Raw genomic sequence first — 17,951 nt, forward strand, 5'->3', positions numbered from 1 at the left:
GCCAACAGATGCGCAGATACACGCGATACGTAGACAGGGTTTTCTAGGTTATGTTTACTATTGAAAACATTGCGTTTATGACTGGCTGCTATGTGCTATATTGAATGAGCTTGACTAGAAAATCGTCGAGCTTGATTTAGAAAATGCATGTGAGAACGTGACCTTTATGCACAAAGAAAAACAGATGAAAACATGGTGTTTTCCATTTGTACAAGTAACTTTCAAGTGGAGTTCTATGGATTCGTTGATAATTTTTTAAGAACAGCTTAGCATAAACATGATTGGTGCATCTGTACTTTTTATAACGTTTATTATTAGTGATAAACAATAAATCAACCGACATGGATACTGCAGAAAGTGAGGTGAGAATTCACATTTTGGTTATATAAAATATCTTAATATTACGTTTTCGATAGTGTACAGTAACTTTCGTTATATTATCATGGGTATACTTTTCTCCAAGGGTTACACTTTTTTGAATCAAAATGTTAAAATTTATCAATTTCAAAATTTAAATATACTTATTGTATTTTTACTAAAAAAAAATGTCAAGCTAAAAGACTGTTAATAAGTTAAATAGTTATCAATTTATTATATTATTATAGAAACTTCAGGTGCTGGAAGCAGATATTGTCTATCTGTTGATGAAAAAGGGCTTTCCAATATCACGCAATGTTCGAGCACTATGGGTACTTCAACATTTGGATGCTGTGATTTCAATAGAAAATCCTGATATACATCAAACACAAGTGCCTGAACTAAATGTTATCTCTGTCATTCCAAAAGAGAACAACAATCATTTATGGAGCCCAGAAACCAGTCATCTGTATTTTTATAAAGTAACAGCTTCAACAACAATATATTTTCTCGCTCATAAATACAGAGTTGTTTTTAGTTTAGATCTTAGTCCATCCCTTGCCACAGTTGTATGTATTGATCTTTTATTACCTAAATAAAAATAATTAAATCATGTGTAAATCATAAAATCACAATTTCAGGATATCCAGAATGGAGAAATAGTTATTGATGAAGTTTTTATAGCAACAAAGCGATGTCTTGAAGGCATAACAAAACCTGTAAGGGAGCTAATAGATAGTATTATTATTGAAATGATACAATTTCGCGTCTATCAAATAACTCATTTATTCGTCATTTTTTCAGCTTGTAATTCCTGGAAGTAAGAAATTAATTTATCCAGAAATTTATGTAACTGTGATAGTTCATACACCATTTTTTACCAATCCAGCTCAACAAGTGTTAGTTCAAGGCTGGCTAGTCACATTGGATAATGTTGCTATGTTAATGCAAATTATTGAAAAACAATTGAATTTATTAGAAGAAAAGGTGGCTCAAGTTACGAGCTTAGTCAATTTACAGTTAGAGACTTTACGAGCAGAAAGTGAGAAATTGGTAGGTGGCCTGTTCGAGGAAGGTGGCACTAGCACTGGTAAAAATAACACCAATAATAATATGTCTACGATAGCCATGGTTTCACCAGAAACTGGATTTGTCAACATGTTGCGTTATGGCATGTTAGCATTGTCACTTTTACCTGAACACAGCTGTGCCAGTATGTAATTCTTAACACCTTATTGAATATTTTTCTATTTTTATTTTTAATATTTTTATACACCTATTTTTCAGATTTAGTTATAGTTTCGGATGGTATTGTTGGGGTTGATGATGTTCATGCTTTGGATTCTGTGATACAGCAATTAAGAGCAGCAACGATTGCATGTAGTTTTTTACACGTCGGAAGCTCATATCACCCTCGCTGTGCAAATGGGCTCGTGCCATATCCAGATCTACTCAGATTTTTAGCGAGTGCTACTTTAGGAAGTTATATGACAGTTTTTCCTTCATCTGTAATTAGTCTCTTTCTAAAATTAATATTATATTACTTTCATTAAATTAAAGTACTTTAATTTATTATTTTCTAGGTTTTTAACGAAGAGATAGAGTTGAATACATACCACCGAAATTTGCTACGATGGCAACTTTATCGGACAGAACAGAATGAAATTGCAACGCTTGGTCCCAATGCCTGGCGAACGAAAAACAATTTGTTTTATGGTCATGAGCCGCCTCAGCTTCTTAGGAAAAAGCAGATCGATAACCAAGTGACATGTACATTGAATAGTCTATTGTGTTGTAGATTGCGTGAAGGTTATTTGATCAAAAAGACAGCCATACGTGACGGTAGTCTTGAAATATGCTTTGTACTTCCCTGGAAAACCCACGTTTCCGTGGAGTATCTTGTGACGTGTCCAAGGTTTTCGAAATCTTTATCCGTTTGTAATACTCTACAATATTCCATAACGATAGAAGCTCCTTATGAATTTTTGCACGACATCACGTGTTTGTCGAAGAAACCGCTAAAATCGCAGTACAGACAGAACATGGTCTCGCGTTTTTGGAGCGCTCTGACTTCATTGACTGAGGGCGATACTATGTTGGCGCATTTCAGTTGGTTTCCAAGCATGAAATGGACTTGGTACAATGTACCTGATACTATCAAGAGTGGTATGCCGCTGTTTTATATGCCTAGTTCATCATCCAATTCAATCCAACTTAGGTTTGTATTTGAACAATTTATAAATCAAAACTTCTTGCCACCTTAATAAATAACTGAAATATTCGTATTCAGTGATGCAGCTTGTCCGCAATTCGGTCAAATCTGGCAACCAGTAGTCTCACTAGAACCGCATCAGTGGCCTCGATGGCTACATTCTCAACGAGTCACCTTAATTCTCATTCACGATAGACCTCTGTCGAAACACCTGCATCAGGCAAACCAAAGTGGTCGCTTTCAAAGTGTACAGTACCGCCAAGCCGCAGCAGTGCTCTATGGAATGTTAAAAAACTGGGCGACTTTTGTACTCGTAGAAAATCATACGTATGTGCAGTTTATTCACCGAGAGCCAGATAAACCACCGATATCTTTTTCACTTATCAATATTAGCTGTAAATCCCTATGCGTCGTCCTTAATGTAGCTTTCGCTGGAGGTACCGAGGGTTATTTACGTCACAACGTCATGTCTGATTTAATGGAAAAACTCTCGCAACTTGCTTTAGCGAGTCGACGTATTGAGCAAAAGGAAATTCCTTGTTGTATAATTATGCATAAAGCTTTGGAGAAAATCCTTATAAGATATGAGAGGATGCCAATAGATCTAAGCACTGTTATTTTTCCCGATGGCTCCCAGATTATAGCTAGAAATGCTGCGATCGTTGGGGGTAGTCTTACTACCACTTTGAGTAGGTACTTATATCACGTCAGGTGGCTGTGGCTGCTCAAGAAACCTGCTCTGCAAACGGTTCCTGTAATTAACTTACCAAGACTGAACGTTGCTGCTGTAGCTAGAATTTTATCTACTGTTACCAAGTAAATATACTTTTTAATTACTGAACTTCTAATTTTCTACAGTTTTGACTTAAAAAATATAAGCTTTATTTCTTTTTCAATAAATAAAAGTTATTCAATAAAATTATTGGAAATAAACAACTTTTTCCAGGATCCGTTTGGCAGAAGGTTTCAATTTTGCGTATTCCGCTGCTGGGATTATAAATACTGTGATGGAAGTACAAATGCAAGGACCTGGTAGTAATCATATAACGTATCCGTGTATAGTGCAATATATTTCATTTCCTCCTTATGTTATTGTGAGTCCTGGAGGACCAGAAAAAGATAGTGGATCTGAAGAAGAAACTGATGGTAATATTAGTTTACATTTTTGTTATCAAATGCGTTTCATCGTGACATGCATTGAAAATCTTTTCTTTTTAACAGGTACAAACGACGGTGAGAATGTCGAAGATACTGAAGCCAGTGGCGATTTCCAAATAGTCATGGAAGTTTGGATTGAGCCTCAGTGCGGACAAGTGTATTCAACGAATGCTAAAAAATCTTCCTATATGCATTCTTTAGAGTATCAGCAATTATCAGACGCGGTAAGTCTTCTCAAATAACTATGTATCTAGCAGAGAAAATTAAAAAATTAAAATTACTACGCATGCAAAAATATTTGTAGTAAATACAATGATTGGAAAATTAATATGCAAAATTATTGAGCATTATACAAATATTATCATTATCTTGTATTACAAAGATCAAACATACAATTTTCATTGAAGTCTAATAATTTTGGCGTCCATTGTTTTATTATATACACAAACTCTTGTACAGAGTAACATAGCATAGGAATTAATACACGCTGATTGACGCCATATTGCTATGCATACTAGTTTGTGTATATAATAAAACCATGTGAAATTGTCCACACGCCATAATTTCGTTTATATTACATACAAAAGCTCATTTGATCACGCTCTACAGACATAGATTGCCTCAAATAAATTGTCGATTGATAACTTATCACCGATAAGTCCAATATCTCAGCACATAGACTCCTGATTACACGTGGCTTCTCGAGGAATTTGAATCCCCCGAACGATTACGATAAAAATGAAAAAAAATTTCACGTTCGATTACGTTAATAATAGTCGAGAGGGAAGGAAAAAGAAAAGGGAACAAAAGAAGAGAATAAATGAATTTCCTCAAGCATCTCTTTTGAATAACTTGGGTCGTCGGCTTATCTCCTGTAATCTGCAAAATAAAAATTTATCCTGACCGACACTTTTCTCGAGTGCTTTATTTTGTCAGGTAGACGACGGCAAAGACGCGCGCGCTATCTCGTTCGGCAAACAGCCGTCAAAGATATTGAAGATTTCAGCATGTAAGAGAGAGAAAGACGTGGGTATCGACGCTAGCGTTTCTATCTTTTTCTCTCTCGAAAAACTCCCCGATGCCGCAGGCTTTCTTGGCACTAGCCGATGCACTTTTTATCTCCCCAGCATTGTGCTATGTGGGAATTGCAGATTTTTTTCCTTGCTGTCGTCTCCAGAGAAAAATGCTTTGGCAATGAATATTTTTTGAAACGGCTGCATTGATTTATTGCGGTTAAGGCATAGTCGGAGCTAGCATATATGACAGTCAATAACTATTGCGATTCTATTGAACTTAGATAAATACTGTAATATAAGTAATTTTTTGAACTGAGGATTTATGATGATTCGTAACTATTGAATAGAAGAATTGCAACTTTGATAAAAAACAAAGAAAATTTTATGAAAAAGAATTTCGAACCTAATATTACCAGTGATGTCAATTATTTTATCAAAGGCATTCAGTAACTACAGCACGTATCAATCTAAAATGCATAAAAAGCGTAAAATTAGCGAATTTTTTCATAATATGATTAAAACAAAAGCAGATTATTTCAAAACAATGTACGATAACTAAAATCAAATGTTTCATTTTTTCATTTCTAAAAATTACGTCATTGTATCATTGTGATGAATCATGTGATAAAATCAAGCTGTAAAGTAATATTTTTGCTGATGGCTTTTGTAAATTATTTTTCGCTAAAATCTTGTGACGCATTCTATATTTTATCTCTGTTGGATTACAATTGTTTAAAAACTAAATCAGTATAACTGTCAATGACGAAACCGTCGGTTGTCAGGTCAAATGTGTCAAAAGGAAGGAACTATCAATCTTGAGTAAACGTTTCACTCTTAAAATAAAACATGTCCTCTTATCGTCTGTTTCTCTAAACCACTTCTAGCCAAATATCCAAAGTGGCGCAAAAAGGTAACTAGAGTAAGCTAACGGGAGAAAGTGCCATACATCGTTTTGGAAATAGATTAAGTTAAAATTAAATATGTTCAATGTAAATTGAATGTAAATTGTTCTGATAGAACAATTTACAAAACTTGTTCTGATAGAACCTAGGCTTATAAATGTTAAGCATTCATCCTTTAAATATACTCTGTAATCTCTATTTTTAATGTTATTAAAGTTGATGTAAAGTCTAAATTAATTTATTCGATTGATAATTGAGCATGGTAGATCAGCATTAATGTTACCAAAGTAATGCACGACCTGATTATATTTTTAGTTTTCTTCTGATTTCTTGATTATAAATAATTATCTGCATTGTAAAAGTTTGAGCACACTCGAACTATATCACTTGTAGGATTCAAAGAAATGATTACTAAAAAAGTAACATTCAATTTGAAAATTTCAAATTCAATATTAGCCCTATTTCGAGATCCCTAGGTTTACCGAAAGTGCATTCAACTTTGTCTAACGAAATACCGATATCTCGAACGATCGTGGATGCCGACATATCACCCAACTAAGTAAGTCAAAAGTAAGGAATTCTCGTCGTTCTTGTGAGACGACGTCGGATCAAATACCAAATATATTTGTAAAATGTTGGCCGCATTCGGGAATCAGACATCGAAAGTGCAGGTGGTCATCATAGCTGCCTCTTTCTCAATCTATATATCCAAGCCAGGCATTTCATAGCTGTGCTTATCGGGGTTATCGAGGTGGGGCGCTTGATATCGGACGTTGGGACGGGCTTTTCCATATCAGCAAGCGACCCGCCAGGTATATATAGGGCCCGCCGTCACGGCTGGGCCCTCTAGTGACCCCTCGTACTCGAACTTGTACGCACCACCCTCTTCTCGTACTCTCTTTCTCTCGTTTTCGAAGTTGAGTTCTAGCGGGCAGGGTGTTTTTTTTGTTGTTTTTCTTTTTTATTTCTTTATTCTTTCTTTTTCTAGTATGACAGAAAGTGCGATCAAAGGTGAGCCGTTACGTAAAAGAGCGCCTCAGAAACGCGATAGATAAGCGGCGAACGCGCAGTAAGCGCCGGTTTTTCGACGGTGCCATGAACGAGGTGCAGCCTTAGATAACGCGCCACAGTCGTCTTATCGATCTCGAAACCACTGCGCCGACAGTGTGAATCACGAGGTTTTTCTTTCATTTCTTTCCGAATTTTTCTCTTCTTATTATTCTTTTTCGCCGAGGTGTGTGATAGTGCAAAGTGATCGGACAATGAAAAGAACTATTTCTTTATTTCAACGGATACAGTCGTTTCGTTCGTTTACGTTGAATTACGAAAATGAAAATCTATTTTGTGCGATGATAACGTCTGTAATAACGCGTCTATGTACTCAGCGGTTTATCAGCCACGGCAGTGTAAAGCTTTTGACGTATTATTTGACTCAGTCAAGTATTAGTTTCTTTTTTTCGAAAGAATCCATTGTTCCAGATGAGTCCCGCCATATGGCGAGGCGAGACGTGTTCTCATACGTGAAAAGGAAAGAAAGAAAGAGAGAGAGAGAGAGAGAGAGAGAGAGAGAGAGAGAGAGAGAGAGAGGAGAATAAGTCTTGCAAACGGTTGAGGTATTATCGTCCTGGTCGTCGTCGTCATCGTCGTCGGGCCAGTCGATCTTGAGTTGGAAGTGGAGATCTAGGCAGTTCGGTGGATAAAACGTGCCAGATCTAACTCTTCCAGCTCGAGATCGGCACGGCAACAGCCTCGTGGTGTTCTGTCCGTTCATTGTGTCCTCGATCTTTAAGATCGATATGATATGCCGAAGATAACAAGCTGATAATAAAAGAAAGTGAATAACTCGTTGCTGGACGGGAGGGTTTCAGGTTCAAGTGGAGAAGTGGTCTCTGCGCTTTGTTTGTTTGAAAGTGAGATTCAACTCCTCCAACTTATTCCTGAAACCCCGATACTTCTATGAGCGCCCGAGATATTGGACTTTGATATTGAAGTTTTGGTGAAGTTTTTATTAGTGTTTTACTTGTTGATAAATAAATTACCGATGTGTTTTATATAATGTACAGTTAGATGTTATATACACATATATATGATGTTATATATGTTTCTCATGTCATATTGAAAATAAAATGTAACCTCTAATCCTTACATCATTTGCGTTCGATACCCTTATCGCTGCTCAAGCATTTTGATTCTTTCTTCATTTATCAAATGTAGTTTCTTAACTAAGCAGGACATCTCTCCAAGTGAGGACTCGTAACGAGCATCTATTTTAAGATAAAACTTATCTATCAATTTAAGGAATTGGAGTTCTTTTATCCGGAAATTTCCAGTTTTAATCAACTATTATTTATATAAAAGCTGTTTACTTAAAAAATAATTTTCATAAAACACTACTTTTATGAAAATTAATCAAAAATATTTGTCAAAGATAATGTTCAATTATAACATTTTTGACTATTTATGTCCAAACATATTAATGTATTCGATAATTTATTCAAAATGAATATAGATATCCAGGATTGACAAAGAATGCATAAACGCGCTGCTGACGCTGGAGCATCTGAGTCTCATGTGCCAAGCGTCACCTCAAAATAAGAACGCCGATGGCACGAGTAACCAACCAGTACAACCGAATAACAGCAGCGTCAGCAATAATAACAGTATCAATGTTAACGGTTTGAGCAAGGCATCGAGACGACCAACGTATGCGGACATTGCATCTGCAGCTGAGAATCCCCTCATCGATGATCGCATTCGTCCGATGCAATTTGAATTTGACGCTCTCGGCATTCTACCCAAATGCCAGCAAGCTGAGTTGCTTTTTTCCATGTTTGTCGACGGTTAGATTTCCTTATTGCTGCGATTTACTTTTATGTTGACAATTTTTTATGCACGATCCTTTTATGCCCGGAAAGTCGGTACTTTTTATGGTTATATACCTATCAATGATTCAGGAGATAAAGTAAAAGATTGTTTCAGTCGAATGCTTTTGACATAGTTTTTTATTGCATTGAATATTCTGGATGATATCGGAAAATAAGGCAATTTCATTGTACAGTATCTTGCGAAAACTGCATTTGTATAAAAAACAATTTTTACTCGATATAAATGGTTGAAATCTTGGTTTATCACAGGAATACAGCACCGAACTTCCGGTTGTTGAAATTTAGATTTTTTTTGTTTTTGCTAAAAATTGCCCCAGCACAGGTCCAGTTCAGTTCGTTGTTTCTCAACATCTGATCAGTTAAGACTTTTTCGCAATTAAACATTTGATAATAAAAATATATTCATATACATGCTAACAAAGCTATAAATAATGGACATTTCTACCCACACTATCATGAGAAATCTTACTCGAAAAGTCCCGATTTAATAATACCCGCTTGGTTTAGAAATTTTTAAATGTTTTAATTTTCGAAAATTTAGTTGAAAACTTAACTCGATTATAACACAATTTCTGTCGACGTTCAATTCATCTTCAAATACAGCTCGAAAAAAAAATCAATTATCTGAATAATGTGATAAAAAATAAGATGACTACCTACATTGCACAACTATGTAGTTTGATGAATCATCAATTTCCCTGAGATTTGAACAATTTTCATTATTCAAGGTTTTCATAAATGTTGATTCAATACAAATTAATTTCTTTATGATAAACATTCTCATTAACATAACCTTTACTTATAAAATAAATCATAAGCAATATAGTAAGTAAAGCAACATAAGTATATAGCGAGCACGTATATTTCATTGTATTCCTATGGTAAATTAAGAATATAACCAACTAAATTTTATATAAATTTTGTGTATACAGAGGAAATTGTCGCACGTGCACAGAAAAGGTTTTCCGTAAAGACGTTAATTTTCCGTTTTAAAACATTGTTGGCATGATTTTTTGTTTATTCGGCGTGTAAATAATAAAAAAAACTTGATCATAGACTTCAACGATAACGGAGAAAACAATGCCAATAGAATACTGATGGAAGGTCTTCTAAGTCACATAAGAAATATACATAATCGAGAATTGATGTTGAGCACGGCAGATTCTGACAGATTCACCAAAATGCTAGCTGCAAGGCCCAGAGAAGAGGGTGCTAAACCCTTATTTTTAAACAACGGTAATTACCTCATTCATTTATTTCCATTTTTTAAGCAATCATCGAGCTCGAAAAATATACCGCCCAAATCTTATAGAATCAGATAGCAGTAACAAGTCAACAGTGCTGTACCCTCGCTGGCGATGTTTCGTCAAAGGTATAAGCATAACTCACGTGATAGTAACTCTGATACCAGCAGCAGAAACCGACGTGCACTTGATGGTTCATCCTGAAGAAGACGACGAAGCCTTACTCGAGGACGACGAGGATAGGCAAGAAGATCTTGCGACGCCAGTTTTTCAACAACTCGAAGATTCGAGTGAGCAGCCAAACGGCGAAACATCGGGAGATGCATCGCCTGTACCACGCAATCGTGTTAGCACTGCGGTAAGCTTTGAGCAAGAAACTATTCAACACGATAAAGTTCATTTCAAAAACTTATTCTTTAATTATATAGGAGAGCAGCGATTTGTACTTCCTGAAAAATTCAATGGCGTTCAGCACACCGAAGTCATCGGACATTTGCGAGAAAGCAGCAGCGTCTAGCGATGGGAACCCTCGTCGCGGCCTTGTACTGCCGATTTACGTTTATGATTGCTCGCTGGCTTTGCTCATAGATGCGCTTATCGAGAAGCTCGAGAGGCCGCGTTTTAAGGATATTTATCGCGATCATACCTTCAAATTCGGTGAGCAGTACAGCGAAGAGTTTGTGAATCTCAAGTCCGGTGATAATACCAAACCTTCATCGCCGGAGCCCAAGAGCGAGGACTCCGATAATATCTCCGGTGGTAAGTGCCTCAGGAATAAGACATTTACGTGTGTAAGGAAAATATACTAAAATCAGCCTGTAATTATTGCAGATCAACGAAATCTCATGGACCACTGCAAAGTTCTTAGTCTCGCTCACTGCCATTCGTACGTCGTGGCAGCATACAAATCGTTAGTTTTACAACAACCACTTAGCTATGGTGATATGGATGCAGCGGTCGAACAATGCGAGGAATGTCTTATAGAAATCAATATAACGGACTACTTGAGAGCAGTATGTAAGCATCTTCACGCACAGACTGGCGAAGAAGAAGCAAGTTGCAGCGAAATGCGTAATATTCACAATCTCATCAAAGATAAGTTCAAAAAAATCATCAATGTCGCCTTCAAACAAGTGCCCGTTCATCCCGACTTTTACTTCTGCTTGCCTTCGTGGAAATCTGAGAAAATGGTTTGTTTTTTCTCAGCCATAATGTTTAAAAAAACACATATGTAAAACATAATTATTTTGATTTCGTTTCAGATTGACGCGGCTTCTCAAACATCTTCTGATAGCGACGACGAAATTCGTTTTACTTTCAATTCTGGTGTAGTTAATGGCAAAGTTAATTCATTGAAAAAATGTAAGAATCATTCACGATAGTTATTACTGTTATGTAAGTTGTTATTTAATAAATAATATAACTATATTTATTGAATTTTTCTCTTCAGTAAATCAGATCAGCACACACACGTGGCCAAGTAATGTTCTCCACGAACGATCCAAAATTTCCGAAAGCTCAGATTCTAATGATTCCTTCGTTAGTGATTTGCAAATGGATTCTGACAATGGAAAGGAGCAACCTTTGTTTCTTCAACTCAATTGTTCTTTACATTCCAAATCTAGCTTCTCTAGTACTTCTGTTAAACTTTTACCAACTTGTTTTACCGAGATCACCGAAAAGCTCGAAGATTATCATTTGAAAGATGCCGCGGCTTCCAATTTCAAAATAACTCTCGATATTATTTGCTTGAATCTACCGAAAGACGTATTAGAGGTATGATTGAAAGAAATCATAAAAAAGAATTGCAATCGATAACATTGTTCTTGTGATTAATATTTAGGTTAGTATTGACAACACACCAGGTGGTTTGAGAACAACGTCATATTGTAGCGAAGGTAGTGCACGTAACGTTTCGGAAAACAGCGAAGGAACTAGCAATTTCGATCGTCTACAATCATTCGAAGCAGAGCAAATACTCGAAACCATGGCCAATCTACCCACTCATCAGTATGCCGCAGTTTCAAATTTAGTGGAAGAAATTAATTGGTTGCTGAAAGACGAAACTGCTACGGTATTGTTAGACCAACCCTTGCCTACCGAAGGAAATCTGAACTTCGTTGCAAAACACGTTGAGGAATCTAATAACAGAAGCAGTTGCTATTTAGACAAAGTACCTCTACATTTTGTCTTTCCGTCAGAAAATAGTCTTCCAAGGTTCATCGAAGAGTTGAAGAAATTGAATATTGATCGATATTTCATTGAGCAAGAAGGTAGCTGGTTTTATTTTGCTAAAAATGCAACTAACGAGCAAGATATGGTTTCTGAAGAAAACGTTGACACGTTGTCGGAAAAAGATAATTATGTTAAGCAGCTCAATCGTAAGTATTTTTATTAGTGGAATTTTATCAAAGTAAAATATTTTGATAATACAATATATCATCTTAGCTTCCGCAAATAGCAGTACTGTTTTTGATGTAAACGATTTGCCAACACAAGCGTCAATACGAATAAAGAAACAGGATTCAGGAGATCCACCCGGATATCACTCGGAAATATCGAGTATAGGAGACAATCAAATCGGTACTGACGACGGATACGAAGGTGATAGCAGTAATTCCGAGGAAGAATGTCAATGGTTAGTCGACCTTGACCGTCGTAGGGAAGTGCTACCTAATTTTTGGCTAATAATGCGCGTCGAGAAAAGCCACGTGAATGTCTACTTTCACTGCCGGTTTCTCGAACTCACTTCGCCGGAAGTTGATAGATACCTACAGATACAAAAGAATGCCGTGTCACAAGTCAAGGCTATTTGTCGAACAGTTAATCAGTATCTGCTTCTCCGTGATTTGCATGATAAGCGCATCTGTGAGCCACTACTTGAACCCGAGTCAATTGAAGATCATACGTGGAAGAATGCAGATAATAGCGTTGACCCAACAACTTCTACTGCGCTGAATGCTAACACAGGTAAATATCTTGTCCTTTAAAATAAAATTATGTGCCATGCGTAATAAAACATTTGATTGAAGTAATTTTTAAAGAAAACTCAAACATCGTGCCAGGAATGTTCCGATGCCCAGTCGTATGCGAAGTGTCTTTCTGCTTACACCATCGGCTGAAAACTGGCCCCGGCAAGACAGGCTTATCCCGAGGTATCAAAGCCTTACAAGCAGTACTCAATCGCTTTTGTGTAAACAATCGTAGCAACATGTTCGTCTATCAGGAGAGCAATGGTAACGTATTCTATTTGCGGTTACACGAGCGAACCAGCGACGATCGACCATTGCAGAATAACAAACTTTCGGAAAGCGATGAAAAATTGATGGTATCGCGAAGTAGCAGTATTGCTTCGTTGTCACAAGTCAAGAGTCTTGGTATTTCAATGGATCAGACCTCTGTCTCGTCTATCTCTGCAGATCTCAGGCCGAGAGTACGCTCTTTTGGCGAAAGGGAATCGGACCTTTTAAACAAGTCCGGAGATTTAATTGTTCTCATGGTAAATTGAAAATCTATATGTTAGGTTATTTAATTATTCGTGTCATTTAAGAATTGTACTAATGTTTTTTTTGACTTATTATAGGTACATGGTATATCAGAAGCCGGACCTGAGGTCAAATGTGAATTAGTGCAAGTCCTTCAAAATCGACTAGACGATGCAGTTCTCGAAGTACTCTCAGTGATGTTGGCGAGAAATCCAATGTGCAAGCTCACACCTTCGGATGTGCATTTTATTCAGCGGCCGTACCGCCCACCTGAAAACATCATCCGATTGTCTGTGCAAGAGCGATATTTGTACCATATGACTGCTTTTGGCTACTACCTCCGACAAAATATCCTACAATTCCTTTACACGCCAAAGTATACGGATACTATAAGAGCGCATTCACATTTTCAAGATTACTCGCAGTCTGATGGCTCTAGCAAACGAGTTCCCGAGAGTGATATATATTTATACAATCAAAGTCACTCAAGTGGAAGTCGAGGAATAGCTTGTATAGCGATCGCTATCGTCAATGAAAGAAGTGATAACATTGCTAAGGAAAATGAGAATGTCTCGATACTTTCTAATTGTCCCGATATTAGTGAATTTGAAAAAATTGTTGAGACCAAAGTTTTTTGGGGACAAACACGAGCTGTAAGGAATAACTGGTTTTAATTGAATAATTCAATATCTGTGATCACTGATCTTTTGTATTTCTTTCAGGATAAATCTGATGTGGCCGTAAAAGCATTTGTCGAGTTTCGAATATGGAAACAAGGACGAGTGAATTTGGAAACTCTAGTACAAAAACTCAAAGCTGCAGTTAGACACGCAAATTGGGATCTTGTAACCGAGTACGCGTTTCTACCAACTCCACTTACAGAACCACTGAATTCCGATGATGAATGCTACGACGATACCGTCCAAAGAAATGAAGAAATGAGCAGTTACGAATTAGGCGAGAAAGGAAAGTTAGGCAAAGTATATCACACGATTTTGCCATACTGGTTTCAGTTCGCCTTAGATCTTTCGGCGCCCGCTGTTAAAAAACACGTGGTCACACTGGAAAGAAGACACTCGTTACCAGTGATTCTCAAAGAATTGCAAAATTTAGTTCATGGTCATGCACTCGATACAACGACACGTACTTTTGTACAATGGAGTCGACAGCCTTTCCTCGACATTGGTGCAACCCAAGATGAACTGCTTATGATCAACAAATTAACGGAAAATAACGAAAACAGTTTTAAATGGCTGTCGAAAGCTGCTGAAATTGCTGACAAGGCTGGTGACTTACAATTTTTGTCATACGATACTGCAAAAGATAATCAAGGGATGTTTGTTAGGAGTATTTTATTAGCTCGAAATTTTAATCAATGGAAAGCTTCTTTCAACTATAAAATTGAATCTGAATGGCTTATCCCAAAGGGTTTGTTTTTTAAGTATTTATTTTTAAGTACTTTTTAACTTTTAATTAATTAATTATTTACTCATATTTCAGATCAAAAACTACTACAGAAATTCAATCCATTAATTTTAGAAAAGACATGCATACCTCGTCAAAGGTTACTTTTAGCTAAAGTACAAAGTCAGCATGTGAGTATTTGAAGCTGTTATACTTGTACATTGACATTGAACGTTGAATTTCCTGACTACTTATTGCAGATTATCGTATACATGTATAACTGGTCTAAGGAGCGTTCTGAAAAGTTAGTTAAACAAATAAGTAGCTTAGGTCTGTGGTTGTCGTCGCGGTCTCATCTCCATTCTAGTATAACAATGCAAAAACTTGGAATATTCCATCATCAGCCGGCTCGAAATTACGAACAGGAGGAACAGAGAAATTCTCAGTACTACGCTCAAATAACGGACATGGAAAGTCTCGCCAAATTCCCCAACACGGCGCAACCCGATGGTAAAGAGTGGCAGAAGGTTAACAATCGTGTACAAGGGAAAGGAGGTATTTTACCGTGGAATCAATTAGTTGGACAAGTTATGCGCGATGCTAAACCGAGTGGTCAGTATCCACCAAATACAACCGACCCTGTCGTCAAAACTGCTTATGACTTTCAAGAACTTCGGCACAAAGACAAAAAGTACAAAGGTACGTAGAAAAATGAGATTGATTTACGTTCAAATTGAAAAAAAACGTATTTATTTTTTGTCAGATGATCTCAATAAACTACACACAATGTGGCAGAGTCGCAGCGCTGCACCAAATATTCCAATATCCTTAGCAACTCTCAATACTTTCAAACAGTATTCGCGACTCATTCATTACTGCTACACACCTCTGCTATTTCTACCGTCGTGGAGATTACAGTCGGCAGCTACAAGGGATCATTCCTTGGTACCATCACCATTTCATTTAACTCCTCAGCAGCAAAGATCGAGAACGACTAGTGATGCATCTAATAAGAAAATGGTTACTGAATGGCACAAGCAATTATGTGAATCTATGCTGTCAGAGTACATGCAATACCTTCAAGTGTTAGGATTTAGTCCCGTTCTGATCGAGTCGCAGCAAAAAAAGTAGTTTCTATCTTCTTTTGTTCTCGTTGTTTTGAAAATTTCAAATTAATCGTTGCTGTATTTTACTTATAGCGAAGAAGACGTTCTTAATCAAGCTTACTATCTGAAGAAGTCGATGCTTGGTGGCGTACTACTATTTGAAATCAGTTTAGCTGAACCATTCTTTGCCGTTAAGCTAAGAGTAATTGAGTGCAGCCGATTACAAGCCAAATCAAGTAGTGCCTTAGTCAATCAAGTGCGTAGAATAAGCGCTATGAAATAAAGTCAAACTATGAATTCGAAAAAGTTACGACACCCTACTAATTATAACTAATCTATTTGTTTTTTTCAGTTTATGTTAAGTTTCGTGGATGCCTGTGATGAGATAAAAATAAACATGCACTTACATTCCTTTACTTACGATTTCCACTTGAGATGTATTCATTCGTACATCGCTGGAAATAGCCAATGGGCGCTCAAACATGGCTATCACTTGACCAACTTTTTGGATGATTTTAATAAGTATTATAGCAAAGCGCCTAATTACGCTAGAAACCTAATTTATAGTGGTAAGATTATTTTTTTCGATATTGTATTTTTGTTAGATCTCATTGGTTTTTGTATAACGTGTAACAATGTTTTTAGGCGACGTGACTGTAAGTAATTTAATAACACCGGCGCATACTCTCTACCAATACCTACTGTCCCATGAAAAGACGTACAATATGCAAGTGTTCTCGATGTCTGACGATCCAGATGATACTCAAAACAGCGAGTACGTTCTTGTAAAACTTCAAAGTACTCCTTCAGTGAGTTACCACGATGCTCAAGATACAAAATATATCGACGACTTTGACATCGCTCTCATCGTCACGTGGCTCGATCAATTCGCACAACCTGACAGTCGAGAAATTACTCTCAAATACTACCTCATGCTCACGAGTAAACGCGAATTGTACCCAAAGCGACAGGTTGAAAGCAACAACAAAATCGGCAAATTCCGTACGGTTTACAGTGTCGTTAAGTCAATGGCAGGTTCGCAGGCTGATACTCCTTCCGAGTATAGCCCTGTTTCTACAATCTCGCCTTATCTAACCCGGCAACCTAGAAACGAACTCATTTCTTACCCCAGTGATCTACAAACACAGGTGATTACACTATTATTTATTCTTCGTCAATTTTTAAACGAATGCACTATTTCTTACTATACGTATTTTCAGGACACAAACGTAAAAGAATCCCTAGGTTCTCATAGAGAACGCGTAGAGCGTGATTCTGACGAGACCAACAACCAAGAACCGAGCAATATGGCCCCAACACCACCTCCGGTACCAGACAGTCCCCTCGTTCTCAATGCTCCCTCGACGTCGACAACCAACCTAACGCAAATACGTCAAGAATCTATTAATTATCTTGGTTACTACTCGTCACACGAGCAACTGATGCAGCAGCTCATAATGTCTCAAGCTAGTGCTGCCCAACAGCACATCCGCAAGATGATCGAGCAAGGAGCTTTGCACTGCCGTACTCATCTGCTCTGGAATCGTCTTCTTGAGACCAAATCGAGCTTGAACTACGTCGAATTCTCAGAGCTTTGTGCTCTTGCCTGCGTAGAGCCGCTGTCCAAACTAGACCCAAGGTTGAGCTTATTCTGCAATCAACCAGTCGGTTGGTACCAGAACCTTGCCAAACTCTTACAAAACAAGTATCAGGAATATCACAAGCAGTTCAATGCACCAGATGGTAACGTTACGCATCATCTCATTCTGCATCCAAACTACGTTCAAGCATTTATGATGCTTACGATCGATCTGCATACCTCCAGAGGTGTAAGTATACAATTTTTGATAATAAAACGTTTTATAGAAATGAGCATTCACTAATGATCGACTATTTGTTATGACAGGAATTGTTCGCGGTATACAGAAAGACTGAAGAAATAGTCAGTACACCGTTTACTATGGGAGATATTTATAGTTTGATAGAAGATTTCGTTAACGCTTGTTGTTTTCATCTCTGGTTGGGACTTTACTCATGAATTTTCAGCTATATTTTTTAAATTTGGAAAAAAAGAAAAAAATAAGAAAAAATATCTTTGTTATTTGTATGTTGTTGTATATAATATATTCTTTGTTACGAAATATTCATGTATACATTTATTTTTGGGAAAGGTAGATAAGAA

The 17,951-nt window shown here is 37.1% G+C and overlaps 1 protein-coding gene across 1 annotated transcript; it reads left to right on the forward strand.

Annotated features, from left to right (window-relative positions):
- Window positions 1-92: 92 nt before the first annotated feature.
- Window positions 93-17,851, forward strand: LOC131664277 (KICSTOR complex protein SZT2-like). The gene is made up of 29 exons (XM_058935243.1): window positions 93-362; window positions 606-926; window positions 999-1,076; window positions 1,162-1,570; window positions 1,645-1,865; window positions 1,941-2,575; window positions 2,648-3,385; window positions 3,516-3,715; window positions 3,791-3,951; window positions 8,155-8,485; window positions 9,587-9,766; window positions 9,843-10,132; window positions 10,203-10,533; window positions 10,606-10,964; window positions 11,037-11,136; window positions 11,225-11,550; window positions 11,618-12,155; window positions 12,223-12,744; window positions 12,807-13,273; window positions 13,358-13,912; window positions 13,982-14,687; window positions 14,760-14,854; window positions 14,924-15,362; window positions 15,427-15,790; window positions 15,863-16,025; window positions 16,122-16,338; window positions 16,415-16,917; window positions 16,990-17,598; window positions 17,676-17,851. The coding sequence occupies exons 1-29, from the start codon at window positions 342-344 to the stop codon at window positions 17,805-17,807; spliced, it is 10,011 nt and encodes a 3,336-aa protein (XP_058791226.1). The 5' UTR covers window positions 93-341; the 3' UTR covers window positions 17,808-17,851.
- Window positions 17,852-17,951: the final 100 nt, after the last annotated feature.

The sequence above is a fragment of the Phymastichus coffea genome, unplaced genomic scaffold, assembly GCF_024137745.1.
Source record: "Phymastichus coffea isolate CEN01 unplaced genomic scaffold, Cenicafe_Pcof_1.1 PCOF00043, whole genome shotgun sequence".
NCBI lineage: Eukaryota > Metazoa > Arthropoda > Insecta > Hymenoptera > Eulophidae > Phymastichus > Phymastichus coffea.

What these genes read in the sequence shown, in the direction of transcription:
- LOC131664277 (XM_058935243.1), top strand. Translation starts at nt 342, where the DNA reads ATGGATACTGCAGAAAGTGAG. An exon ending in ATTTTATCTACTGTTACCAA is followed by an intron (nt 3,386 to 3,515) that starts GTAAATATACTT and finishes AACTTTTTCCAG; the next exon opens with GATCCGTTTGGCAGAAGGTT. An exon ending in CTAAAGTACAAAGTCAGCAT is followed by an intron (nt 14,855 to 14,923) that starts GTGAGTATTTGA and finishes TACTTATTGCAG; the next exon opens with ATTATCGTATACATGTATAA.